The 27,406-nt window shown below is 43.5% G+C and overlaps 1 protein-coding gene across 2 annotated transcripts; it reads right to left on the bottom strand.

The window, feature by feature from the left end:
- RAD51C (RAD51 paralog C) lies at window positions 1-25,849 on the bottom strand. Of its 2 annotated transcripts, none has more exons than XM_079955791.1 (9): window positions 25,597-25,849; window positions 22,265-22,526; window positions 21,603-21,769; window positions 21,153-21,286; window positions 18,192-18,323; window positions 13,709-13,775; window positions 8,027-8,087; window positions 5,585-5,645; window positions 1-334 (listed from the first exon to the last, which is right to left on the bottom strand). In XM_079955791.1, exons 1-9 carry the CDS (start codon window positions 25,715-25,717, stop codon window positions 227-229), a joined length of 1,113 nt encoding a protein of 370 aa, XP_079811917.1. In that variant the 5' UTR covers window positions 25,718-25,849; the 3' UTR covers window positions 1-226. The 2 variants fall into 2 exon arrangements, with proteins under 2 accessions (XP_079811917.1, XP_079811918.1); XM_079955792.1 differs by lacking the exon at window positions 25,597-25,849 and adding an exon at window positions 23,096-23,522.
- Window positions 25,850-27,406: the final 1,557 nt, after the last annotated feature.

Here is a 27,406-nt window from a genome sequence, read left to right as displayed (position 1 = left end):
TAGTTGTTTTAAATATATACATTTTCAAGCTTTATTTAGAAAGAAAAAGAGTGGGGTCCAGGGGTGAGTGATGGGAGACATGGAGTGGAGATAAAAATCACACCATGGTATGGATTAACAGTAAACAAATTCCCTACCCCACCTCCCAAATGAAATAGTCTCTTGAACACTCTGAAGTTCTCCTTCAATGCAAACCGTTTTCAAACAGAGCTGCTACTGCTCCAGGTCAATTTTCTTCCATCTGTTCTGTCCGTGGTCTTTTACGAGGGTTTGCTTCACTTTCTGCCGGCGTAAGGTTTGGAGATGGAAGCTGAACATCTCTGAATCCATGAGTCTGTAGAGAAGACAAAGAATAAAGTAACAGGACAGTTGGAAAGCTGCAAATAAACTAAAATTTTAGGGATTCAGCAGTATTCCCATAGATCAGGAGTAGTTTGGTAATGGGGCTCAGCCCTTTTCCTCATCCATTTCACCTCTGCATCCAGGCAATGGTCCAGGGACTTCACGACATTTCCCGATTCAGGTGTTATAGAGAAACAGAACCGAGTGTCATCGGCATACCGATGGAACCTTTGACCCAAAACTCGTGACTGCTCCCAATGGCTTTATCATGTGAATTATTAAATAGCACCAGAGATAAGATCGTCCCCTGTGTCACCCAATAGCACAGCTGCCAGGGGGCCTAAAGGTGCTCTCTCAATGATATTCTGTGGACTCTGTCTTGAAGGTAGGATTGGAACCACTGTAACACAGTGCCCCCAATTCCCATTCCCTGGAGCCGGTCCAGGCAGAAACCATGGTCAATGGCATCAAGTGCTGACAAGAGATCAAGGAACAGGCGCAAGGTCGCACTCCCACTGTCCCACTCTGCAGGGTGACCAAGGCCGACACAATTCCGTGGCCAGGACTGAACCTAGGTGGGAATGAATCTAAATAATCTGTGTACTCCAAGAATGTCTGCAGACTGCTGCTCCTTCTGTTCCACCATCTTCAGCCATGCTGTTCCCTGAAATGACCCTCACTCACCCAAGAATGGTCCTTTCTTACTTGTTGCTCCTTACGTTTAGAACCCCTACCCCCAATACTTCCACAATGACACTCACCTCCCTCCCTTCATTCCTATCTCCCTTCAAAACTTAACTTTTTCATGGTGTTCACAGCATTCCCAAGCCCTAAATGATCTACTGCAGGGATAGCCAACACAGTACACCCCCCGAATGTTGGTAAACTACAACTCCCAACATCACTGACAACTGACCAGACTGTTTTGGGCTGATAGGAGTTGCAGTCCAACAATGTCTGGAGGCCACCCCATTGGTTACTTCTGCCCATGTTTTAACTAGGCCAATTTAAATAACTACATGTTCTTATACTTTATCCTTGCCTCTAGGTTTTTCACTCTGTCTACCTTATTTATTTAAAACATTTATATCCCATCTTTCCCCAAATTAGTCTTAAGCCAACCAATGACATCCCTACTAAAAATAAAATTGAAATTGCAAAGCCCAAATGGAAGAAAATGATGCGAAGAAACGAAACCTATAAAAGCCACAGCAGGAGACAAAACAGTAACTGCAATTAGCACATTATATCGCCAGAGTAAAACTGTAACAATCAACTATAATCGCTAATAATTAAAGGCCAGGGGCCTTTCTAAAATAAAATGTAAAGGTCTTTGCCATCTGCTAAAATGTCGTAAGGGAGAGGCAAGACAATGGGAAGAATTCAACATGGCATAAGCAGAAGCCTTTGCGCAAGGCTTCTGCTGATGGGACTCATTAGCTGAATCCCCGCATTCCATACAATACATTCAGAGCACATCTGTACCAATTTCACAGTCATAGCTTCCTCTAAAGAACCCTGGGAATTGTACTTTATCCTTCCCAAAGCCACAACTCCTAGCAACCTTCATGAACTGCATTTCCCAGGATCCTTTGGGGAAGCCATGAACTTCAAATGTATGGTCTGAATGTGCCACCTTTCTTCCTATATACAGAAAAGGTGTGTGTGGGGGGGCTCTAGGTGGCTTCTGGAGCAAGCAGAGACGACAGCCCTTAAGGTGTGTGTATACACACACCCATTCTGTTGTCAGGCCTGTTCTGAGAAAGGTGAAGCACACTTCAGGTGGCTACCAATTGCTCAAGGAAGCAGTACAGTTGTTTCAGAAAAGATGACATTTCAAGCTGGCTGAGTGTGAAACATCAGGTGGAATTACTATCTGGTGTGACTTTTACAAAATGCCAGGAGGTCCTACGAGCAAGACCAACTTCATCCGTAATGAAAACAGCAAGTGTTTCTTTCTTGCTGATCTCTGGGAACTTTCAGCATGCTGCATTACAAACTGTCTTGTCGTGTGTGGCAAATCAGGTCATTCTTTTTAAGAGACATGCCAGAAGGGCAAAATCTAGACAAGATGCCCCTGCTGTTTTGTCATTAAGTGTTTGAGTCTATGAAGTGCATAATCAAAAGGTTTAATGTTTCACTACTGCTATGACACCCCTTTCACTGCAAATGTCAGTGGAGTCTGGTTCATTAGGCCAATTGAGGCACTGTCCCACCAAGCTCAGTCTGCCCTCACCAGCCAACTAGCCCATGGGGGCAACCCAGTCAGATGGGTGGGGTATTTTATTATTATTATTGCCTGCCATCTTCCTCCTCTTTAGCCTCAGCGTTGTGCCTTGTAGAACTCAGCAGGGAAGAGGACAGGGACAAAACAAGAATAATCTAGCTCTGCCTGCCATTGGCTCTGGCTCCACCTGTTGGGAATCCAGCCTTTTGCCCCATCAATCACCATGGCCACCAGCCACCCACTTGCAAATGTCATATCCTCCCTCAGCTTGCTCCTGAAACCAAGTTTGTATTCCAGCTGTTATATAAGCAGATGAGCTAAAAATTATGCAGAGTAACAGTGGCACTTGAAATTCATTTTTTTAATATAATGACTTTTATTGCAAAACATTTTACATACGACAATGAAGAAAGGACTCCAGACTAAACATACCCAACTCCCTCAACCGTTCCTCATACGGAATGATTTTTGGACTCTTTGTCATCCTGGTCACCCACCTCTGCACATTCCAGCATATCAAAATCTTTCTTAAACTGTGGTGCCCAGAAGTGGACACAGAACTCCAGGTGGGGTCTGATCAAATTAGAATAGAGTGGTACTATTAATTCCCTTTATCTGGACACTATACTTCTGTTGATTGCATCATCCTTAGCTGGTTATGCCTTTGCCAAAATGAATGTCACCTATTAAATTAACTCCAGCTACTTCCTAGACATTGTGAGATCTTTGATCTGTAATTTTTCTAATAAATCTTGACCTCTTACTGGTAAGTAACTTTTAAGCAGCCTTTATAGCATACATTTGCCTGAATAAGTACATGGAGAGACCACAGCTTTTCACAACCGTTCTTACAGCATTTGGCAAAGTCTCGCACGGTACAAATTTAGAAACCACCCAAATTCTACAGACTGGAGGGTGGGTGAATGAGCAAGAGACAACTTATTTAAAAAACAAAAAAACTCTTGATCAGCAACAAGCCTTCTGTTTTGAAGATGTAAGCATTCTCTGGCCATCTACAGATGGGACCTGTTCTCACTGCACAGTTTTTTAGAAAATGGAAAAAACATCCGCCAGTTCAAAGCATCTTATCCAGGAATCCCTAGTGCAGAACTTAGCACTTTGAAGGTTTTAAAAAATGTTCAGCATGAAATAATAATGCTCCATTATTCTAGAGCCAGGTAGGTACGCTAAGCTAAATACTGTGACCTTATGTATAACAACAGAAGAAACTGTAACTTTGTACACAATTTTAAAGCACATTAATTCCTCCAAAGAATCCTGGGAGCTGTAAGTTGTTAAGGGCACTGGACATTATAGCTCTATGAGGAATAGACTACAGATCTCACGAGTCTAGGGGGTGGGGATCATGTGTGGTGTGTACACAGCCTGTGTGTCATTAAATACACGAGGTTGTAGATCAAGATGGTATCTTTTATTTTACCAGCATTGACTATGGCGGGTGGGGAAGGGTTCCTTGGGAGGAAGGGCAGGATCAATAAATAATAATGCTTTTAAGCTTCTCACAAGCAAAATGGAAAATTTTCCATTACCATTTCTTGGTGTCCAGCACAACTCTGAAGTGGAGCTTGAAACCTATCATATTTAGCAACAACCATTGTTCCACAAAATGCTGTGACATTGCCTTTACTCTGTGCCTTGCTCTGTATAACCATGAGGACAACAACATTACCCTGAAATGAAAGAGGCGACCAACTGTCTTGCCAAGAAACAAATGGGAGGCAGCTTCCAGTAAAAGACCAAAGAGTTTGTAAATTTCATGGCTCTGCTCAGAACTGTGTGGTTAATTAAGAACACAGATTTCTACAGATGCGCTCTCTGAATCATACACTCTGCTGCACTGATCAAGCTGGCTAAGGAGCAACACCCCCCCCCCCCCGTTAAAAAAGTGGGTGGGGAAAAGAAATAAATGTTCGTGTTTTTAATCTGCATTTTTAATCACTTTACTGTGCACATTTGGTTTTTAAAACTACATTATTTCAGCTGTATTTTTCATAGATACTTTACATGCTTTTAAGTAAACTACTTTGAGAAGAGCCTGCTAAATCAGGCCAATGGCCCATCCAGTCCAGCATCCAGCAAACTTTCTCACCGTACTGTATTTTGTTGGTGGCTGGAGTGCTGTGAAGCAAGCAAGCCACTAAAGCTTTAGAGAGGCTGGTAACGGCACATCTCCAAAGCAGTCTTACTCCAAGAACTGAAAGGTCGCATTTTTATCCCCCTAAAGCCTCAGTACTCAAAAGGCAGCGTTTTCGCCCTAAAAAAACCCAAAAACGTAAGAAATGCTATGGCAACATGTTACCAGGAGCACACATGGCAAGTGAACAGTTACAATGTGGTAAGCTATGCTCTTGACATTTAAGAGAAGAGTTTAAAATTGGTTCTGCTTGCTTGGCTCTGTCTTCTGCAAAAGCTGCCCATTACGACAAGAAAGTGCGGCTATCACAATATTTGCTGAAGGATTATTTCTAAGGCCTAGGGATGCAGGAAGGCAGCAATCTCTTCTCCAACCTATATTCATCAAAATCAGCACAGCTTCTTTTTCACTGCAGTTCAGTTTCCACCAAATACAACGCTTTTCATTCTGCTGTCCATTATTTAATAGAGACTGCCTAACATGCATAACAATTCACGTAACTTAGATTCATTTTGTCATAAAGGAAACTTGAAAACCTTGTTTAAAAAGGTAATTAATTACGTATCCTTTGCAAACTTCAAAAGCAACAAAGTGAATTAATACCAATCGTCTTTGCTTGGCTGGCTTCTGTTCCTGACCACAAACGAACACAAAAACTGTGGTAAATTCTGAAGGGGATGGGGGTCTTAAAAAAAAGAGATGTCCCTACTTGAATTGAGCCACTATGAACATTTCTGCTATTGGCTCACCTTGGAAGACTTGCAGCTGCTCCAAAAGCACAATTTTAAGTATAGATACCCTGCCCCTCACTTTTCAGCTCCTAATCCTGGCCCTGCTCCCGCCATCCGCAATGTACTTACCGTTACACAAAATGGAACAGTTGATTCCTTCTGACTTGGCGACTTGTACAGCGTTGCCAATCTGTATAGGATGGAAGTCATTGTGATTTCAGTGACATTGCTCCCTTGTTCAGCTCATGTTACATTTACAAATATTTGACAGCACGTGCGCATAACACCATGGCAGACCAGTGTAGGGCACCTTCCCTGCACCAGTCAGGGCCCCTCCTGATGACATCAATCCCTGGCTACTGGGCTATGCTGGCTGCTAGAGATTGCTGTCTAACATTTGGGAAGATACCAGGTTGAGCAAGACTAGTACGGCAAGTGGAACTTCATTGGTAAGCTGCTTCGCCAGTCAGCCAAAGGGCACAATTCACCCAGAAAATTCTTCTGCATAAATTCTGATGCAATGATCAGGAGCTGTGCAAAAATAATATGATGTCCCACACGTTTTATTGTTTCCTTTTACACCCTGCCTTCCTGCCAATCAACCACGGGCGGTTTGTGAGGTCCCATTCATTTTAGTAGGCCCTCTGTACAGAACATTTTCCAAAATATGAAAAATGACACCTATATAGATCAGGGATCCCAAAGCTTTTTGAGCCAATGGGTACCAGTCACAAAATGGCTGTTGTGGGGGCATGGCATAACAAAAACTGGATGCCATATTGAAAAAAGAAGAGAGACTGGAGCACAGAATGATGTGGGCCTTCACCCTATGCAATCAATGGCAGAAAGGCATCTACACCAGTGACTGCTGTACTTGCTCACAGAGAGAAGCTCTTTGCACCACTCCTCAGCAGAAAATGAGAGGAAAGGTGTCAACTTCTGGCATCCTACGAAAACTGGGAAGGTGTAAGGGTGCGTGTTCCATGTAGGAGAAACTGAATCAGTGCAACCAGGAACTGAGAAGGAAGAGCAAACATTCTCATGCACTGCGGATTTTTAGTGGAGATTTATTGGAACCTTTGCAGGCACCCTAAGATGTGTCTGTGGACACCATTGCTGGTAACTACTGGAATAAATGGGTGGTCTCAAAACGGTGGAGACCACCGGAAAAAATACAGTTATGAAATGAGCAGCAAGTATTTTGCAGCCTGCGACAGGTGGGCCCCACAAGGCTGACAACACATAGAAGAGATGCTTGAAGAAGGGAAGGGGGGAAAGGCTGTAGCAAGCCGTTTCCTCTTTTGTGTTTCTGCACTTGCCGGTTGCGATTTAGAGTCTGTTAGCCATGTTGGGCACTTTTCAAAATGAAAAGACGGGATATAAACTATTTTAAATTAAGCAGAATGGCATTCATTTGTTTCACCCCAGAGTCTTGGGGGGGTGTGTGTGTCAGGAACTGCCTGCTGAAACCCAAAGTGGGGAGAAAGTGAAGCCTTTGTCCTCATCACTCCGCGGGAAAATATTCTGCCTTGCTCTGAGATAACCTGCCAAGGTTGCTGTTAATTATTTTTAGGGCTTCGGCTGCTTCTCCTTCCCCTCAGTGCCATTCTATTAGAAAGCAAGTAATTACCGCCCGAGGAAGATTACCACTTCACATTAGCTGCAGAGGGAATTCCTTAGAACATTTAAATTGGTGGGTTGTACTTTACAGAATAGCCTTAATCTTGAGACACCCTAAGCCATGTTTTTAAGAGGCTCTTGGTTGGAGTTCTGCTGGGTGCCTCTGACTCAACAGGGGGGCCTGTTCTCACGGAAACAGAGGCCCCCCGCTCATAATTAAGTACTGACACATTTCCAGCACTGGAGGGGGAAGAGAGGAGAGGAAGGTATGAGGTTTATGCTAAACAGACGCAGTGGACAAGGCTGCCTTAATACTCCAAATGTCTGACAAGCTATGCAGCAAGAATGTACGTAGAGTGTGAGCTTGAGAACTGTTTGCACCATTTATAGAGGCAAGTCTTACATTGTTAAGAGCCTTTACGAGAGAGATCTTTTCTTCCATCTGATCTCTGCATTGCTAAATACAGTGCCTCTCACTCTCCCTGCCTTTACAATTTGAATTACTAGAAGGGTTGCTAAACAATTTTATTTATGAAATAGGGAGGTTTTACATCTGATTATACCAAGTTGGACTGTAGAGACAGGTGGGCTATGCACTAGGGACAGGTGAATACGAGGTTCCTCTCAAGTTTCTCATTTTTCCAATCACAAGTTTATTTCTCACCATCATTTCACATTTTTTTAAAGTTCTCATTCTGCATTTTAACACAAATCTCTTCTAATATACACTTTTATATGCTCTCTCTCCTGCTGCACACATTTTTGCAAAGAAATTTCCCCTAAAAGAATACATTTTTGTATATTCTTTTCAACAATATATGCATTTTTATGGTCAGTTTACCCCAGTATGTGCTGAATCACTTGCAGCCTGGGAATTCATTGCTGGGCTCAGATTAACTTCAGAAGAGGAAGACACCCACTGGATCAGTTCACGTGTTTTTGGTTTCTCACCTGTGTTTGTTGTCCCAATGCAGGATTAAGCGGACAGTAGCTACATGCCCCCAGCTTTCTCCTAGAGTGTGAGAGAGACAGATAAATATTGTGATGCCTTCCTGCACAGGTGGGGGGACTCAGGTTTAGGAAAGAAACGTGGACGTCCAGGCTTCTCTATCTGGCCATTGAAAACCTCCCTTGGTCACAGGGGTGCCACCCCACCCTCAGGACTGTGAGTGCCCGCCACCACAAGGCAGAAGTTGCGGCAGTCGGCGGTTCCTCTTCCTCTTCCTCTCCACAGACAGCGGGCCACCCTTTTCCGTAGGGAGGGGCTCAGACTCAGAGGCAAAGAGACTCTGCCTCTGAAGCCCACCTCCCACCCCCTGGAAAAGGGTGCCTTGCTGGCTGGCTGAAGAGGGCGGAACAGACCTGCTTCTCTCTTGGAGGCAGTGCTGCCGCCGCCTGCCGGCTTTTCTCATTGGCTTTGTGGGTGCCCAGCCCCCACAATTATCTCATTGTGGGTGCCCGAGCATCCCCACCCCCCTGGAGTTAGCTCCTATGCCTGGTCACACTCCTAATGACCCTGCTTTGCACCTTCCTCAAATGCTATTTGTCTGGCGGGAATGTTTCCTTGAACGCAATAATGCCTCTTGCCTGCCTGGATGGAGACTAGCTTGCCAGATGGAGTGGAGTCACAATGCTAGCTTCCTGGCAGGTGTGTTGCCGCCTCTTATCAGGAAGGAGAGTGAGAGGCATGAGGCAGTGGGAAACTTGGTGTGGTGCAAGGGTGCCTATGGGAGCCATCAAACTGGGTTAAGTGCTGCGCCCCAGGAATGTCTTACTGGTTGGGAAAGCAGATTGTGCATAACAATGAATTATGTCCACGATCCCATGTGCTTTTTGCACATCCCTCTGAACGAGCTTAATTTTTGAGCATTATTCCAAAAAGAAAGAAAAAACCAAGACCAAGAACAACCCTGCAAAAACAAAGGAACAGCTAATGCAGAAAAACTGTGCGAAGGGCACCAGAAAGTAGATAATGACATGCAAGAAATCAGCTGCAGAGGAACTTCAGGCTCTTTAAAACCTGAGAAACTAATGTGGCTTCTGACAGAAAGCAATCTCATTATTTGAGCTCATTTCTGACCATGTCATTTGATTTCCAGACAGATTTATTGAGCCCGTCTCCCTCAACCCATTCTAGACAGTGTGCCCATAAGTCAGGAGATGGATTGGATTTTAAAGCAGGTCATTTAAAGGAAAATACTATGAGCAGTCTCCCCCCCCCCCCAATTTGTCTCCAGAATCACCAAGCTGGTGCATCTGTCAGCCTCCGGGGCGGGTGGATCTAGTGGAACATCTTCATTACCACATACAGAGGGAGAAGCGTATCATTCCAGCGGGAAGAATTATCAAAATTAAATGTCTAGACCCCAGAGGCATCTTGGCAACCTTCATCACTACGCCAGCGTGAGATTTAACGTTTGGAAGTCGAGATTAGAGTATGAATTATACAAATGAGTGCCATTTCCATTTCAAACCATATTTCTTTGCTGGGGGGGGGGTGGATGGTTTTACGCTCCATGGCAAAAAACGCTACTAAAATTAAACTGGAGAGAGATAACAATATTTGACCTCATTATTAAGTATGCCAAGTAAAAGCCATCTAGGATCATCCATTTTGGAGCCCAGTGTGTGAAAGGCTTCTCAGCCTAACCTAATCCTCGCAATGCCTAGGAGATTCCCCCCCTCCCCCTAAATAATTAAGAAGCTCTATTTAAAAATGCTAAGAAAAACTAAGATTTGCGGATTTTGAACAACTTTTGCAGAGGAAACTATTTCAGAATCTATTGCAGAACATAAAAAATCTAAAGAGCCCTGTTGGATCAGGTCATAGGCCCAGCTAGTCCATCACCCTATTCTCACATTGGCCAACCAGATCTACCAATGGGAAGCCTCCTTTCAATTCCCAGCAACTGGTATTCAGAGGCATACCACCTCTGATGGGAGGTAGAACTTCAAAACTGCGGTGGTAGCCACTGATAGCTTTATCCTCCATGATTTTGTCTAGACTTTTTTTTTTTAAAGCCACCCAAGTTGGTGGCCATTGCTCAGTCTCATGAGAGTGAATTCCATCGTTCTTTTATTTTCTTTTGCATGTTCAGTTTTCTAAACATTTTGCTTTCTGAAGGCCCATAAATTAATGAAATCACACTGAGCAAGGGACACAAGCCTAACAGCAAGTGATAGCATGGACGAAAAGACCTGCTACTTGGGGTGGGAACAAAAACAAAGTTTGTCCTTATTGACGGGTTTGCTGCTGCTGCTACCACCACCACCAGAAAGGAGGAAAGGGAAAACACATAAGACATGGGAGGAAGCAAAAACGGGGTTATTTCAAATTATAATCTTCCTTTCTCTAACCCAGCATGTTGCATCTAAAAACAACAGAACTGTTCATTAATAACTACAGTGCCACAGAGATGGGGATAATAATATTGTTCCCATTTTACAAAGGGAAAACTGAAGCTCACAGGAGATACGACTTTAGAGATGCAACCCAGGACAAGTTTAAGAAACATCAGAAAAGCCTGCCCCATTGCAGATCTCACAAGCAGGACTTGAGCAAAACAGCAGTCTCCCTTTCTGCGATTTCCAGCAACTGGTATTCCGACAGTGGAGGTAGAACATAGCCATCGAGGTTAGTAATCACTGATAGCCTTACCGTCCATGAATTTGCCTAAACCTCTTTTAAAGCCATGCAAGCTTGTCTACGAAAACCCGATAAAATGCCCCCAACACATTCCTAGGTCCTCTGCGTGGTGCAGATCAAGCCTAAGATTGCTTCCCTCCCTCCCTGGTCTCAGTCTGCTTCCTTTTCTGATTTCCCAGAAGGGCAAGAGAGAAAGACACAGCAAGGAACACAGCAGTTGAAGAGGAAAACCCTTCATTTGCTTGCCCAAGTCACCATTTTCCTTCCCTAAGGCTGTTCCAAGAACATGATGGGAAAGAAGAGAGGATTGGCAGCTAAGGGACCAAATAGCACCCCTCAGGGAGCTGGAGTCAGCCCATGGACCGCCAGCTGCCGACCCTTAAATCTATTAGCTTTAATTTGCTTTGTAGTCTGATTGTCTGCCAAAAATCATGTATACAGCAGGGGGAAGGCAAGCACACTGAAGACAAAAGGTCAGTGTTTGAAAGCAAGGTCTTTATCTGCATGCACATTTCAGACCCGACATCCTCCAAGGGTATGCTTTTTTATTTTGTTCAATTTATCTTAAATCTCTGCCAAGCTGTTGAAGTGCTGAACACACACATTAAGGGATGCTCTTGCCTTTGTGTGTCTCTCAACGCCCCCTCCCCGACCCCAATAATCAAGGGAATCATTACGTGATTCACAGACACTGAAGGAATGCTTTGCTTTCAACTGCAAGAAGAAGAATTGTATTTTTTTTTTTTTTAAAAGAAGTCTGGTATTCAGTTTTCACTATAAAGCTACAGAGCACCTGGCTTTTAAGTCAGGATTTTATACCCATTTGGAAAATGGATTTGGACCAGTTCTAAGCAGAGCAAGATGCCTTTGTTAAGATCACCAGGGAGACCTGGCATCTGATGAAGTTGGTGACGGCTGCCACAGTTAATACCAAACGTTTTCCTGGCGGCAGCCATGCCCGTGCATCATAGACTTTGGAATGTGCACTTCCAAGGCCCACAATAATTATGTGGTGGTGGTGGGAAATGGACTGGGGGTGGGGAAGGGTGCTTTATTGAGCATTTATCCAGATTTGCTCGCAGGGAAATTAGACGGTGCTTGCTACCTAATGAGCATTTACTCCACAATTTCTTTGTGGGGAGGTTAGATGACGTTGCATCAAAGCAAGCTTCCCTATCACTTTCCTTATTGCAAGAAGTCAGGTATTTTCAGGAAAAGAGAATTTACCAATATGTGGCGGAATCCTGACAAGAAACAGTAGCAGCATAGAAGCAGCTATGTTTTCTCACAGAACTGTCAACCAAGTAAAGAATTCTAGCTAATATAACTAATCTAACAGCAGATGATCGACTTATTAAACTTAAGAATGTACATAGTACCCAAATCTCAACACAAGAGTTTTTTGAGGCTGAAGACCAAAGATTCCACTAATTATCTCCTAAAACCTGAAATTGAGGACATGATTTTAACGAAAGGAATTTAACACAACCTCAAGTAAAGAAGCCTACTCTTTGAAATGTCTTGGGAATATGTAGTGCTGTAGGGAGAGAAGCGCATTTATCCATCTCTGATTTTGCATCTTTGTTTATGGGCTTGTGGAATAAAATCCTTTCATTTCTCTATTTTCTAGCTTTTGGTAGAAACCTGTGCTCGGTTAACAACTATCTTTTTAAACAGTGTCTCATACTTTGTGACTATAAATACACAAATGAGTGACATTTGCTTCGCTCTCCAAAATTTGGGACTTCTACATTCTAGACAGTTGTACAGAATGTATTACAAAGGGACGAGACACAATGAAAGAACACACTCCAATTTTCTGTGCCTACCTCTAATCTGAATTGCCCAGGTTCATATCCTTACAAGCACATCTTGATGCTGAACATTATTTAATTAAAAAAGAAAAGAATAAGCCAGAGGAGAGCCTAATTAAAAATGTTACCGATCACCTTTAAAAGCAGTGTCAATTAAAAATCAAAACAAAAGCCTGCTCCTTGAGGGCTTTCAAAAAGTCTAGAGAGCTATGTTGTTCATGTTGATATGAGCTGGTTTCATACCAACATGAACACAGCAAGCTTTCCTGAAACCATGCATAAGAAGAGAGCAAGCTGCTTTATACCAGGCCAAACTTTATTACCCATTGAGCCCAGTATTGTGTATCCTGGCTGGGAATGCATCTCCAAGGTCACAGGCAGTAGCCGCTGATATCCACTGAGACTGGCGGGGCAGAAAGCAGGAAGCACAACAGGTGGAGACAGAGCCAATAAGAGGCAAAGTCAGCTAATTCTACTTTCATCCCCATCCTCTCCTCCTCCCTGCTGCGTTTCAAGAGCAACACTGAGACTAAGGAGAAGGAGGGGAAAACTGACAGCCAGGGCTGGTCGGAAGTAAGAGGACAGACAGGTGGAAACTTGCTTTCCACAAGATTGAGGCTGGTGGGGCTGTGCCCCATTGATCCCAATTATCGTTATTATTTTATTATCATCTATTAATTTATATACCTCTTACATGGTAAAATGGCTTCTAAGCAGTTTACAAGTATATAATCCACTGGTCTCAGGCAGGCAGGTCTTTGCTGAAGTGTCCTCAATTTCAGCCTTTTTTTGTTTTCTGAAGGATGCCTCAAAGCCAGTTAGTCTTTTTCTTGCTAGGATACTCCCTCAGTATCCCTCAGGGATACCTTTGCTCTGAAAATGCCCAATATTAACTGAGAAGTCTGCAGTTAAAGGTACCAGTTTCCAGGATCACAGCAGCACATATTTGTGCCAGCTGGTGCAATCACGGGACTTGGCCCCGAGAATCAGGAGCTATAACCATGGAGCTCCTGGTTTGTATAGGACATTGTCTGTGCAAAGTTATCTTCAGAGAGAATCACCGGGGAAACGAGATTGGCTGTCACGGTGCTTTTGTTCATGGCGCTTGAAAGAAAAACCTGGTCTGTATAAAGCAGAAAAAGCATCCTTCAACTTGCAGTATAAAACACTTACCCAAGGCAGGTACCAAAGAGGAATGGCCATGTTCAAGTCTTGTTGTCATTTGATTGGTCAACACAACCTGGGGGGGGGGGGAGGAGGAAGCAGTTGGGGTCATATTCACACCATACATTTCAAAGACTACAATACCACTTTAAATAGTCGTGGCTTCCCCCGAAGAATTCTGGGAGTTGTAGTTTGTTAAGGGTGAGAGTTGTTAGGAGATCTGTATTCCCCCCAGAGGAAATGTAGCTCTGTGCAAGGAATAGGGGCCTCCTAACAATGCTGAACTCTAGAATTTGATATCACAAGATGTAACCACCAATTTAGATGTCCTTTTAAAAAGGAACTTAGACAGATGCATGCAGGATAAGACCATCAGTGGATGCAAAGAACAGAAGAAAACCAGCTGGATGAGGCCAATGGCCCATCTAGTGCAGCATCCTGTTCTCACAGTGGCCAACTAGATGGGAAACCTTCAAGTGTGACCCAAGTGTAAGCATGAAGCAAGTACAAGAGCAGTCTCCCCTCCTGTGGTTTCTAGCAACTAGAAGCATTTACTGCCTCCAACTATGGAGGCAGAGCATAGCCGATAGCCTTATCCTCCATGAATTGGGCCCAAGCATCTTTTAAAGCCATCCAAATTGCTGGCCATCACCTGTGGGAGCGAGGTACTAGTCATGATGGCAATAGACTGCCTCCAACATCAGAGGCAGCATGCTTCCAAGCAGCTACTGTTTGCTGTGTCCAGTGTGGTCTCGCCACTGGTTTGGGAAGTGGTGAGCACACTGTCAGCCACAATCCCTATCCTGTTGTTTCTTATGGAATGCTGTGTTTTAAGCATTCCTCCACTGGCAACCAGTTTTGATCCAAATTGAGAAAAAGAGCAGCCTAGCCACATTTTAAACTGATAATATATACACAGCCCAAGAGTTAGAAAGGGCTATTGCCCTCAGGTCCTGCTTTTGGGCTTCCCAGAGGCATCTTCACGAAAACAGGATGCTCCCTTATATATCCCTTTGGTCCGATCCAGTGGGGCTCTTTCTATGTTATACTTCCTCCCCGACATTATCTGAGTAGCGGGGTTTATTTTTAGTAGTGCAGCAATAAAAAAGAAATCCCAGCGTGCTCACAGAATTGCAGCTTGAGGAGGAGCAAGAGTTACCTGGAGACAGAGAGGAGAGGCAGACAAGCACCATTCCAGAACTTGCGTAAGCTTCGTTCCTGAACAATCCCTTTCTACATGGCAGGGTTTAAAAAAAGCCCACCTATAAATAGGCTACACAGCTCATGCCTGCCCTCAGCTGGCACAAAGCTGGCCCTGTCTGCAGCACCTTTAAGTGGAGGTCAAAGGCTGCAACAACAAAAGAAATCGGCAAGGCAGGATGCTAAGGATTTTCTCCCACAGACATCTCCTCCCCCCGCAAGCAAGCAAAGTGGCTTTTCTCTGAGTGACCAGCTGCAAGTCTTTTTGCAAAGGCCAGGGGTTAATTTTCTTTAAACATAATTATCAGTGGAAGGCAGGAAACTCTTTAACCCGCTTTTGGAATATGTGGGCGTTTGCTGTGAGGGGAGAAAGAAGATCCACCCACACATTTTCTCCTGAGCTTTGAAATTGGCTGTTACCGTGTTTGAAAGGACAGCAGGAGGCTGTCACAAGCCAGAGCCTTTCAGTGATATGGGATTTTGGGGGGTGGGAATTCCTACGCAAATGAGGGTAGTTTGAATCAGAAAATATTCGGTTTGCATAGAAAAATATTCTCATGCTCCCAGAGCAGGGATGAGGAACCTGCGGCCTTCCAAATGCTCTCATCACCCGACCCCTGGTAATTGCTGGCTGCTGGCAGGAGAAGTCCAAGAGCACATCGGCAAAGTTTTTGTGGCTTGGGCCGGTTCACAGTCCCGCAGATGCCGCGGTGGGCTGGAGTGTGCGCACACGCAAGCGCTATTTCCGGCACTCCTTCCAGCACAGAGAAGGCGTGCGCAGCTTCCCACTGGCTGCAGGAACTTCCTGCAATCAATAGGAAGCCAGCGAGCATTGCGGAAGGCGGTCCCTGCTCTGCTCAGGACCGGTTTAGCACTGAGCACAGGAGCCGACTAAGCGTGCAGCGGGGGTCCATGGGCCAGTTAAATGACCCTCATGGGCCGCTTGTGGCCCATGGGCCTTAGGTTGCTGACCTTCAAGTTTCTCTTCCCTAGAGCAGGGGTGGGGGGAGCTTTATGGTGTGGTTTTTCTCTTCTGGGGAAACATCTGGGTGGGAGGGCAGGTGTGGGGCCAGAGGCATTAGTGGGCAGAGCAGTTCATGAACATGTTTACCTTTGTACGTAGGTTAGTTTCTTCACACTCTCAAACAACTCCCTATCCTTCTTCCAGAAAAGCAAGACACATTATCAGAGTTCAAGCACACATTCCAACCAAGGAAGAACACTCATGGAGGTTGCTCCATGGAAGTTGCTCATGGAAGTATGATCTGGAGAGTCTCAAGAGCCAAGCAAAGGGGTTTGGAGGGTCACATTCAGCCCCGGAACCATTCCTGCCCTAGAAAGCGATCTAATTTAGCTTGTTATCTCACTTTTATTTATCATTAATAAAGCTAAAAAATTTGAAACTGACAAGTTTGCCTAACTTACATCATTATTACTAATGAACTTCTAAAATGGGTAGATTTCAACAGAAAAAATAAAAGCACTGGAAAACTTCCAATTCTGGAAAACTTTCCATCTCACATCACTGGAGATTTCCTAGTCGCCGTGACTCAGCAGTGAAAAGTCCCTGTCCAGGGCAGTCTGACCGTTATCTGTCTTGCTAACTTTCAGAAAGCAGATCAATGGCAATATTATTTCAGAGTGCTTTCAAATAAAGTAGATGGAATTTTAATCAGCAGAATCAGTGTCTTTGATTCTTGTCTTGGGGCATTTTATTGATGTTGGGGATTGTATTTAAGTTCTTGCTGTTTTATTGTTCAGCGTAATGTGAGCCACTCACAGAAAGCAGAGTAGAAAAGCAATAAAATTTATTTGATAGATTTATATCCAAAATGGAACACATGGCGTAATACAGCAGCAATAAAATGCCATGATCATAATAAAACAATTTTTTAAACCAACACATGAAGCAAACAACAAACCAGATGAAAACGAAATAAAGGAATGAATAAAAATGACATTACAAAAAACCCACACCCAACAATGATTAAACTCTGTAGAACTGCACAGCAGATATGTGTAAGACACCACAAAGGTGTATTAAGACAGACCCATCATTGTTGGAAGAATTCCCTCCCCCTTATTTTTTAAATAAGGTGGTAAAAAATGATAAGGATTGGAAGGATGGACACCGACCACTTATCCACCAGTGGTTGGGATATCTCATTGTCTTTTGTACACTTGAACGCGTGACTTATAATCATCCATTTTATTTAGATTCCTCTTTAGATTGCCTACATTAAGATACAGTGGTGCCTCGCAAGACGAAAAGAATCTGTTCTGCGAGTCTCTTCGTCTTGCGGTTTTTTCGTCTTGCGAAGCAAGCCCATTAGCGGCTTAGCGGATTAGCGCTATTAGCGGCTTAGGGGCTTAGCGGATCAGCTGATAAGCGGCTTAGCGGATCAGCTGATAAGCGGCTTAGCGGCTTAGAAAAAGGGGGGGAGGAAAAAAACCTCGCAGGAACTCGCAAGACATTTTCGTCTTGCGAAGCAAGCCCATAGGAAATTCGTTTCGCGAAGCACCTCCAAAACGGAAAACCCTTTCGTCTAGCGGGTTTTCCGTCTTGCGAGGCATTCGTCTTGCGGGGCACCACTGTATATGTTTAAACCAGGATTGATGGAATTTTATTATCGTATTTTTCAGCTGGCATTTTTTTTGTTTTTTTATTATTACTACCCCAATTACTATATTTTTCACCCTATAGGATGCACTTCTTCCCCTCCAAAAATGAAGGGGAATGCAGGCTTTTGCTGAAGCCTGGAGAGCGAGGGGTGTCGGTGCACCCCGACCCCTTTCGCTCTCCAGGCTTCAGGAAGCTCTCCGCTAGCCGTGGGAGAGCTGCGCGAAGTTGCACCCAGAAGCTTGGGGTGCACTGAGCTCAGCACGCCCCAGGCTTCCGGCTTCGCGCAGCTCTCCGCTAGTCGCACAGCTCTCCCACGGCTTGCGGATAGCAGCCTATTCTGGGGGTCAGGGGAATTTTTTTCTTTATTTCCCCCCCAAAAAAACCCTAGGTGCGCCCTATGGGCCGGTGCGCCCTATGGAGCGAAAAATACGGTGTTTTTGCTTCCTTCAAGCATAGATTCTGGTACCCAGTTTAGAATTTAGTGTTATAGGAATCTCAACATTCCATTTTAAAAGAAGCATGCCCCTTCAGTTTTACTCTGCAGCCGACTCTTGCGCAGCAGTTTAAACCACATTTTGTTCAGTGCTTAGTAACCTGTATGTTGCAAAACAACATTTATGATTGCCCCCACCTCATAAAACAACAACAACAACAACAACAACAACTCACAGCTAGTGTGTGATCATTTGCAATACTGATCAGCTGCTGGGCCAAGCCGTTCAAGAGCCTTGTTCGCAGTGAGAGATCCTCAATGTCATGGCGGAAAGGGAAGGCAACTCCATCAATCACCACCAATCGTACCTAACAGCAGGATATAAAACACAGCAAGCTGCTCTTCTCAGAACTCAGTGTCAGGGAAGCGTATGAGCCACCTGTGCACATTTAAAAATAAATAAATACAAACGATAGATAAAAGATTGAAGTGGCCCTTAATAAACAAGGAAAAAATATGAGTAATTATAGGTGCACCACTTTAGGCATGTAGGAAGGAGGGGTGCTCTTGTGTTCAGGGTCATGCTTGAGGATTTCCCACAGGTATTTGGATGGCCCCTATCAGAATTAGATGCTGAACTGGATGTGCCCTCGGCCTGATCCAGCCGGCTCTCCTTATGTTCTTACAACTCCCAGCACCCTTAACAAACCACAGTTCCCAGGATTCTTGGGTGTTTGTGTGTGCTTTAAATGTAAGACATGTATGCAGAAAAAGGTAATACAAGACTAGATGGGCAAATAAACTGAGCCAGTATAAGGCAGCTTCCTATGTTCCACAACATCTGTCTTTTAAAGGCTTCACCAGAACCTGACTTTATGTTTCAAACTTCTCTATGCAATTGTAAATTGTACAGGCTAAAAAACCTCCTCTCTTTCGAACAAAAGCCAAGTTTTTCATGATGATATACATGTAGCTCCCCACCCCCCATTTGTGCAATAAACATACAGGCACTCCAATAACAAATACACACATTAAAATACATCCTATGCTGTGGAGCCTCTTACCTCCCTTCTGGATATTTGCTTTTGCCTAACTGATTCATTCATAATTCTGAAGGAAGTCAGCTAGAATTGCTCAGGGCTCAATGCGATCACCATGCTTAATTATGATTTATTAGCATTCCTTTGCTGTTGCTACTTGTGCTGCAAAAATTCTTCACCCACCACAAGTAAGCCAGCCCTGCTGTGCATTTACCAGCTCAGCTGCCTGGGAATAGTCAACTTCCAAGACAAGCATACCTAGAACAGCCTGTGCTTGCTCTACATAAAAGAGAGATTGGAAAATCAAATTATGACATAGAAATCGTTTACAACCCTCCCTGGGGTAGCAAAAAGCCCTAAAGCCAGAGTGCTTTGTACCGTGTCTAGCTCAATGCTGTTTACACCACTGACCTTCAACTAGTGGGTAGGGACCCACTACTGGGTCACAGCCTGATCCAAGGTGGATCACAGCAGCAGTACCAGCACCATGCAATTATATGGTAGATTAAGAAATAGATCCCCAAATGCTTGAGTTAAGGTGGGACATGGATGTGCAAAGTTTGAATACTACTGCTTCACACTAACTGGCAGCAGGTACTCCTTTTTTTTTATTAACTCTCTTGACACTTCTGGTACGTTCGAACAACGCTTCCAACAGATTGCAGAAACTTGCTTCATGGTTCCCCACAGCACCACGTGCTGCAGGTTTAACACATATCAACCTCCAAGCTATTTTCCACTGATGTGTAGAGTCAATAGACACAAGGACGGGACTGTGTCCTTTAATAGCTGCTGCTGTTCTGCCCAGTGATAAGAGAATATTCCAAACTTGTCACTTCTCCAGAGAGGATAGCAATAACAACAAACCCCAAACACACACATAATTACACAGACCACCACTCCCTTCTCTCCCCCCACCCTCACCCAAGCCTATACTATATACAACATTAAAGTCTCACATCGAATATAACTGATCTGTAGAAGACTTTATTATCTGAAAATAGAGATGTGTGGACTTTTAACCCACCACACAATGTACATACATAGTTTATCTAACTTAGAACACGCACTGGCCATGGCTGTCAACTTTTCCCTTTTCTTGTGAGGAATCCTATTCGGAATAAGGGAATTTCCCTTTAAAAAAGGGAAACATTGACAGCTATGACACTGGCTACAGTAGCAGTAATGATGATGATGATGATAGAGAGGCCATGGTTATGCCAAGCCTCTGGTGCAATGGAGAGAAGTAGCAGGCATAGAAATAGCTGGTGTCAAGTGGTCCAGAAACTTCTGGTCTAGGCAACATGTTTTTGTTATTTTTATTTAAAATATTTATATTCCCGCACCTTTTAACTATGCTGATTCATGATATGGCTAACAAATACAAAATCTTCAAGCAAACACAGGTTGAGGCTAAGCATGCTTTGTTCCAAAGAGTGAAGGGAAGATTAGTGTGCAAGAATTCACAGGTAAGAGAGCACACAACAGAATGGGAGAAGTGTGTAAGCGTGAAAAGATTAGGCAACACCACATCTGCCTTGTGTGGTATCTGTCTTTAACCCCATTAATGTCAGTGGGTTTAAGCATGCCTAACTCAGTTGGGAGCGAGCTTTAAGTAAACTTGGTGTGGTAGGCAAGGAAATAAAAGGGGGGGCCTCCAGATTAGTTTTTTTCCAGGCATCTTCTGCAACATGTTATTGACGCAATAGTAATGCATTAGTGGTGATTCTATACTAGGTGGTCCACACTTTATTAGATATTCGGTGGTGCTTTGCCATTGTTACTGCATTACTGCTGTCTGGAGGGGCACCCTTGTACTATAGGGCAAGAGAAGTATGAAAAATTGGAACATTTGTAGCATGACACGTTACAGAATTTCAGCAGTAAGTTGCAGGAAACAAAGAGTATGCCTGTCCCAAAACTTTTCCAGGCACGAGTAACGCTGAAAGTTGAATCATGTATGCCAACCCCAAATCATGAGCGCCAATAATCATCAATGCACAATTAAAAAGGACACCTAGAGTATAATACACAATCTGACCTCAGTCCAGTCAAACTAGCAATGCAGCCCAGATCAAATGCATCAGAGACAACAAGTAACTTCCCCTCACGCAGCACAGTATATTTTTTTCGCTCTCATTTACAGAATCTCCCTACCTTTGGATGCCCGGTAAGGAAGTCTGGGAGGAGGTGCACCTGTGCCAGCAGCTCCACATAGTCATGGCAACGGAAGTAAAAGATATGAGAAAGAATATTTTCAAGGGAGAAAGTCTCCAGTGCTGTTTGATGGTCTGAAGGAAATATGAATCTATGTTGAACACATTTGTAAAACCATGACATTCGTTCCCCAGCCTGTCCCTTACAGACAGAGATAGCTATGTAGATCAAGGCATGTGGAGTGACTTAATTCCTGGCTATAGAAGTCAACAGAACAGGACATTCTCAGTGTAGCGGTAGAAGACATCTAGGCAGAGAGCAAGACAATGTTCCCCTCCTATCTGGCCATGAGGGCCAGATAAAGATGCCTGGAGGGCTTCATTTGGTCTCCAGACCTGATGTTACACCCCGCCCCCAAGCCTTAGGTGGGCATATAGCTTGATAATAAACCTTCTTCCGGATGTGTTTCAGCAATAAGCCGGCAATGCTCAACACAGGCGGTTGCCATATCTGCGACTCGGTCTACCATAAAGCTCCCTTCGGTGTCTATGAAAACAGCTTCTCCATCAAGCCCTCCGAAGCATTCTGGAATCTGCACGTCCACCACTAGTTGCATGCTGAGAAAGAGGACATAAAGACATGGTCACAGGGAGAAAGATAGATCAATAAATAAGGGTTACTTAAAGCACACCGCCCCCCCAGCTCATGAGTGGCGGGATCTCCCCACCCTCCTCTTCTGGCAGAGAGAGTGGGAGAAGCCAGACAGGAAATGACACTACTACAAAGAGATTTATGCAATGTGGAATGGGCAAGTGGGCATTGTGTCAGCCTATGAAAATCTGAAGGTTTAGAAAACACCCACAGTGAGAAAATAAAGCACTAAGTACTGAATGTGTTTGCTTACCTAATTGGAAGCAAGTTCCGCTGAAACAAATGGGAGCAACAGGAGAAGATGCACTTCCACTGAGCTATGGACTCTTCTGAGCAAGATCCATCAGGGCTAAAATGAAGAGCTACCATGACCATAGTCTACCCCCCCCCCCAGACTATAGTGAATTGTGAGAAGTGCAGAAAAGGCTTTTTTAAATGTGAGTTTTGGCAGCAGTTCTCACCATAGTTGTGTTTTGCCGACTCCTGGCACTCCGCAGATCTCTGTGATTTTTGTCTGCTGAATGCCCCCTCCCAGGATACCATCCAGTTCAGAGCAAAATGTTATAATGAAACCGTGAGCTTGCTCCTCTTCCAGAAGTTCAAGGGCTGTGTACTTCTTGGCTGGTGCCTGATCCAACCCCACAGTGTTTGCTTCAATGCCATGTCGTTCCCGTTTGATCACTTGCAGAATTTCTAAGGCCTCCTGTTTTGAAATCCCAACTTCTGGAAAAAAACAAAATACAGTAGACTTTAATTTTCTGAAAAGCAAAGGACAGTAAGGGAAGGGTCGTAGCTCAGTAGAGAACATCTACTTAGCATGATGACAGTCCCAGGTTCACCCTCTGGCATCTCCAACTAGGGCTGGAAAAAGACTCCTGTCTGAAACCTTGGAGGACTGCTGCCAGTCAGTGTAGACAATATTGAGTTATGTGGACCAATGGTCTGAGACAATAGAAGGCAATTTTTAATGCATTCTGCTAACTAATACTGTTCATAATTTCACCACTGACAGTTACTGGGCAAATCAAAGTAGTGAATTAAAATGGTTCCCTTCTTTTCCTTTGTGCAAATACCCTGAAGCTAACGTTGTAAGGTTTGACTGACTGAAAACATAATATTTTGCTGAAGGTTTATTACTTTTTTTTAAAAAAAAAGAGTAATTGTGATTCTTTAATGGTGATGTTTAACTGCATTTGACTGACTGCATCTAATATATACTCTAATGCATCTTTTATGTTCAATTGCAAAAGTGCAAGTTACAAATTACTTATTAAGAGGAGTGGGGAACTCACCAAAATACAAATATCCCCGTTTGTAATACATTTTGGCAAGTGTTTTGATTATATACATTTTCTTTTTTCAGTCTGTAATTTTAGGCATTTGCACATTATCCAAATAAATGCAATGCATTACAAAAATAACTAGTAAAGAGGACTGGAAATCAGAGTACTGTATCTACTTCTGAAGTGCAATATAATAGTGACATCTAGTGGTTATGAACACCAAGTGACAAATTAACAGTGCAGTCTTACTCATCATATCTCCTCAGAAGCAGGCCCCACTGAGGCAAATGGGATTTACTCACAGGATAAACTGCCTACACTAGGAATACATTTGTATTATTACATTTATATTCCACTTTTCCTTCAAGGAGTTCAAGGTATTATACACAGCTCTCTCCTTTCCGTTTTAACTTCATAATAACCCTGTGAGGTAGGTTAGGCTGAGATTGGCCCAAGGTCACCCAGAGAGCTGTTCTGCGGTAGCTCCCCATTTTATTTATGTATTTGCTGAATTTATATACAGTACCGCCTTACACCCAGAGGTCTCAGGGCGGTTCACAGAAAATGTTTGTGGAATGCTGTCCCCAGGGAAGCTTGCCTGCCCACCTACACCACTTATCTTTAGGCACCAGGCAAAAACTTTTCTCTATACCCAGGGCTTTAACTATCTACGGCCTTTAAGAAGTGAGTGTGATGTTTTAAATGTATTTCTCTTTCCTCTTGGTTTCAATGTATATAGGTGGGCTTTATCGCCTGTTTATTTGTTGGTTTGGATTGCCCTGATCAAGATAGTGACCAACAAATATAATAACAATAACAATGGAGATTTGAACCCAGGCCTCCCAGGTGTCCAACACTATAACCACAACTACACAACTTTGGTTCAATGCACAAAATGCAGAGTTCCTGAATAGTATTTCTGTCTATATACAAAAAGACCACCAGCTGATTCCTTTCAAGCCAACAGCTTGTTTTCAGTGGGATCCTGTATTTCAACATGATCCTGCTGCAGGTCTGCTCAGAAGTCCCACCAAGTTCAATGTCATGTATTACTCCCACTGTAAATTAGGATTTACAGTGTTTAGGATTCCTGTGCAGCCTTAATGAACTGATCAAAGTTTTTGTTAGTGGCTCAACCAAGAATTAGGCTTAGAAAAAACCTTCAAGGTCCCTACCATCTTTCCATGTTGAAAAAATCAGTTTTTAAAGCCTCAATAGGGCAGAACCAGATCCCTTTCTGACACCACACAAAGCTTTATGTATTTTTTTAAAATTAAGACTTCTGAGAGCATTATTATATAAGGATAAATCTATTATATAAGGAATGATAATGATGGATACCACAAAGCTTTTTTTTAATTAAAAAAACCCTTGATTACCATATTTAATAATGCTTTCCAAGTCTTCATTTTTGAAGCAGTGTGCATGCACACGAAAGCTCATACCTAGAACTAACTTAGTTGGTCTTTAAGGTGCTACTGGAAGGAATTTTTTTATTTTGTCTTGACTATGGCAGACCAACACGGCTACCTATCTGTAACTTGTATTAATATGTATAGATACCACACACAGTGTTTTTGGTTTTTTAAATTAAGATTTGTAAAGCATTAAATAAGGATACAACACCACAGAAAGCTGTAAACAAACACGTTGAGTGCTACTAAATAGATCACTAATATCACATAAAGCTTTTTAATTAACACTTGAGAAGTCTTTACTACTAATCAACAATGGGAGCTATTGATTGCTAGCCGCACTCCTGAGCAGATCCAACAGTATCATCCCAAAGCCCTTTGATTTTAACAAGTTTTAACTCAAAATTACTAACACTGGATATCCAACCATTGACGTCAACGGGTCTACTATTAATTATAACTAAAGGCGGATATCAAATATTGGGGTCCAGGTCTCTACTCCTTGCAGTTACGACGTTATGATGGGTGGACTGGCAGGCAATTGATTTCAATAGGCCTACTCTCAACTATGACTCAGGCTGGGATATATTATCATGTTATCGTTTTTTATTATGAGGAGGAACAGGGCCGGGTTTAGGTTTGATGAGTCCCTAAGCTACTGAAGGTAATGGGGCCCTTTATATGTCCAGCTGTTCTTTGTGAACAAATTGCCTGTGTTTTTTGTTTTGAAGATATGCTATATGATAATTTATGGACCTAATAGGTATCTAAAGCCACTTGCACATCACAAAATATGTACATCATAGGAGCCTACACAACACAGTATGTAGGTTTTGTTTTTTATCCTATATTTTAGAAATGTACATCCACTTTTTTACCCTTCAAATTTGGGGGGGGGGGTCCCCACTCGGGGCCCTAAGCTATATATATAAAATTTTGTTTATATAATGCATTTGTGAGGAGAAGACGCCTGGCACCTAAACCGAGACAAGGCTGGCTGAGGGGGGAAATTTAAAAATTGGCGGGAAGCGTTTGCGCGGGAAAACGTCTTTCTCCTCAGCGACGGCGTTTTCGCCGCCGCTTCTTCGTCGGTACCTTTGCTGAGCTGACAGGGCCCGACCTCGACCACTTCTTGGGCTGTCTGGAAGCCGGCAGCCACTAACTTCTCCCGGAGACTCGGCGGCAAAGGGAAGCTGCCCACGTCCCTCGGCTCCATGATGGAGGAGGAGGAGGAGGAGGAGAAGGCGGTCCTCCATTCCTCTCAGCCCGGCCCCCTTTTTGGAGCGGCATTTTTCTCCTCCCACAGGGGAAGAAGTAGTATAGTAGTAGCTTCTGAGGAGAGGAGACGGGCACAGCGTTGTAACTGACTTACTGACTTTTGGCAAAACAAAATAAAAAAATTCCTTCCAGTAGCACCTTAAAGACCAACTAAGTTAGTTCTTGGTATGAGCTTTCGTGTGCATGCACACTTCTTCAGATCCACGGCTACCTGACTTTTGGCAGTATTATATATCCCATTGAAGTCAATGGGGCTAGCTCCTGGGGAGCCGTGTATAATACAGTCGCAACCCTGCGCCCGCTGAACAGGGCAGGAAATCCCATTTGATTCAATGGGGGTTACTGCTGAGGAGACAAACATGGGGTTGCTACCCTGGCGCCCGCTTGCATTGGGAGTAAATCCCATTTAAATCATAGTGTGGTTTACCACCCTGCGCCATCTTAAAAAGGCAGTAAATCGCATTTAATTCAGTGGGACTTACTTCTGAGGAGACAAAGATGGAGCTGCAACTCTGACGCCCACTTACATAGCCACTTAATTCATAGGATTGCAACCCCGCGCCATCTTAAAAAGGCAGTAAATCTCACTTGCTTCAGTAGGGTTTACTTCTGAGGAGGCAAACATGGAGCAGCAACCCTGATGCCCACTAACGTAGGAGTAAATCCCATTTAATTCATGCAATGCTGTGCCCACTTAACATGGCAGTAAATCCTATTTATTTCAATGGGGTTTACTGCTGAGGAGCCACATAGGGTGCTGGCCCTGTTACCATTAAATTCAATTTAATGGGATTTCTTCTGAAGAGACACCTAGGATTTCTACCCTTTGCTCAATTACAAGGGCATAAACCCTATTTAATTCAAAGGATCTTGAGTATAGGGTTGTGCTGCACAGTGGCAATGCTGTGCCTATTTACAGTACATGGCAATATGCCCCACTGAACTCAATGGGACTTACTTATGACCCATATAGGCGTCAGATACAGTTTCCTGGGTTGACTGTTCCCTGCACATATTGCGACTGTAGTCATGCCTATTTAGACCTCGATTTATTTAACTGAATCTACTCTTGGCCCCCTGAGTTATCTCTGCAATATTCTTAACCCTGTGCTTTTTGGGTTGCCTGAAATTCCTCTGCAATCAGATACAAATGATGTGATGCATTTGAGAATACGTACAGGATTCTGAGGTTGGGGTATTAATAATAGCTTAGAGGACTGGATCCCCTCCCAGGGTAATCTTATTTGACTTCTTATTGGCTTCTTTCTGGAAAAGAAGATCCCTGCTGCTAGATTAAGCAGTCATCTAGTTTAGTTTCCTGTCTCCAATAGGAGTCAGTCAAACTGATGACTCTGGAAGGTATTGAGTGGTAAACTGCCCCTGAACCTGAATGCTTCCTTTAGCTATCCTAAATAACTATTGGAAGATGTCATTTCACCTATCTACTTCCTAAAATTTAATCCAAAGCACCGAAATAGATGCAAAAATTGAGACCTGGGCCTCTAGCTGCACACACGTTGGGCATTTTTTAATTGAAACCCAATAGGATGCATAAATATTACACACAGACACACAGACGGAATAATATAACGCACACTGAACTGAATGATTATACAAAGTGAAATTA

This window comes from Podarcis cretensis (genome assembly GCF_951804945.1).
Source record: "Podarcis cretensis genome assembly, chromosome: 15".
NCBI classification, from domain to species: domain Eukaryota; kingdom Metazoa; phylum Chordata; class Lepidosauria; order Squamata; family Lacertidae; genus Podarcis; species Podarcis cretensis.
This window is presented reverse-complemented; position numbering and strand designations above follow the sequence as displayed.

Excerpts from the sequence above, each read along its gene's own strand:
- RAD51C (XM_079955791.1), bottom strand. The coding sequence starts at position 25,717 with ATGGAGCCGAGGGACGTGGGCAGCTTCCCTTTGCCGCCGAGTCTCCGG. Across the intron at positions 21,770-22,264 it reads GTCGGCAAAACACAACTATG|CATGCAACTAGTGGTGGACG; the intron begins GTGAGAACTGCT and ends CCTCTTTCTCAG. Across the intron at positions 13,776-18,191 it reads CAAATGATCACACACTAGCT|GTTGTGTTGACCAATCAAAT; the intron begins GTGAGTTGTTGT and ends CCCCCCCCCCAG.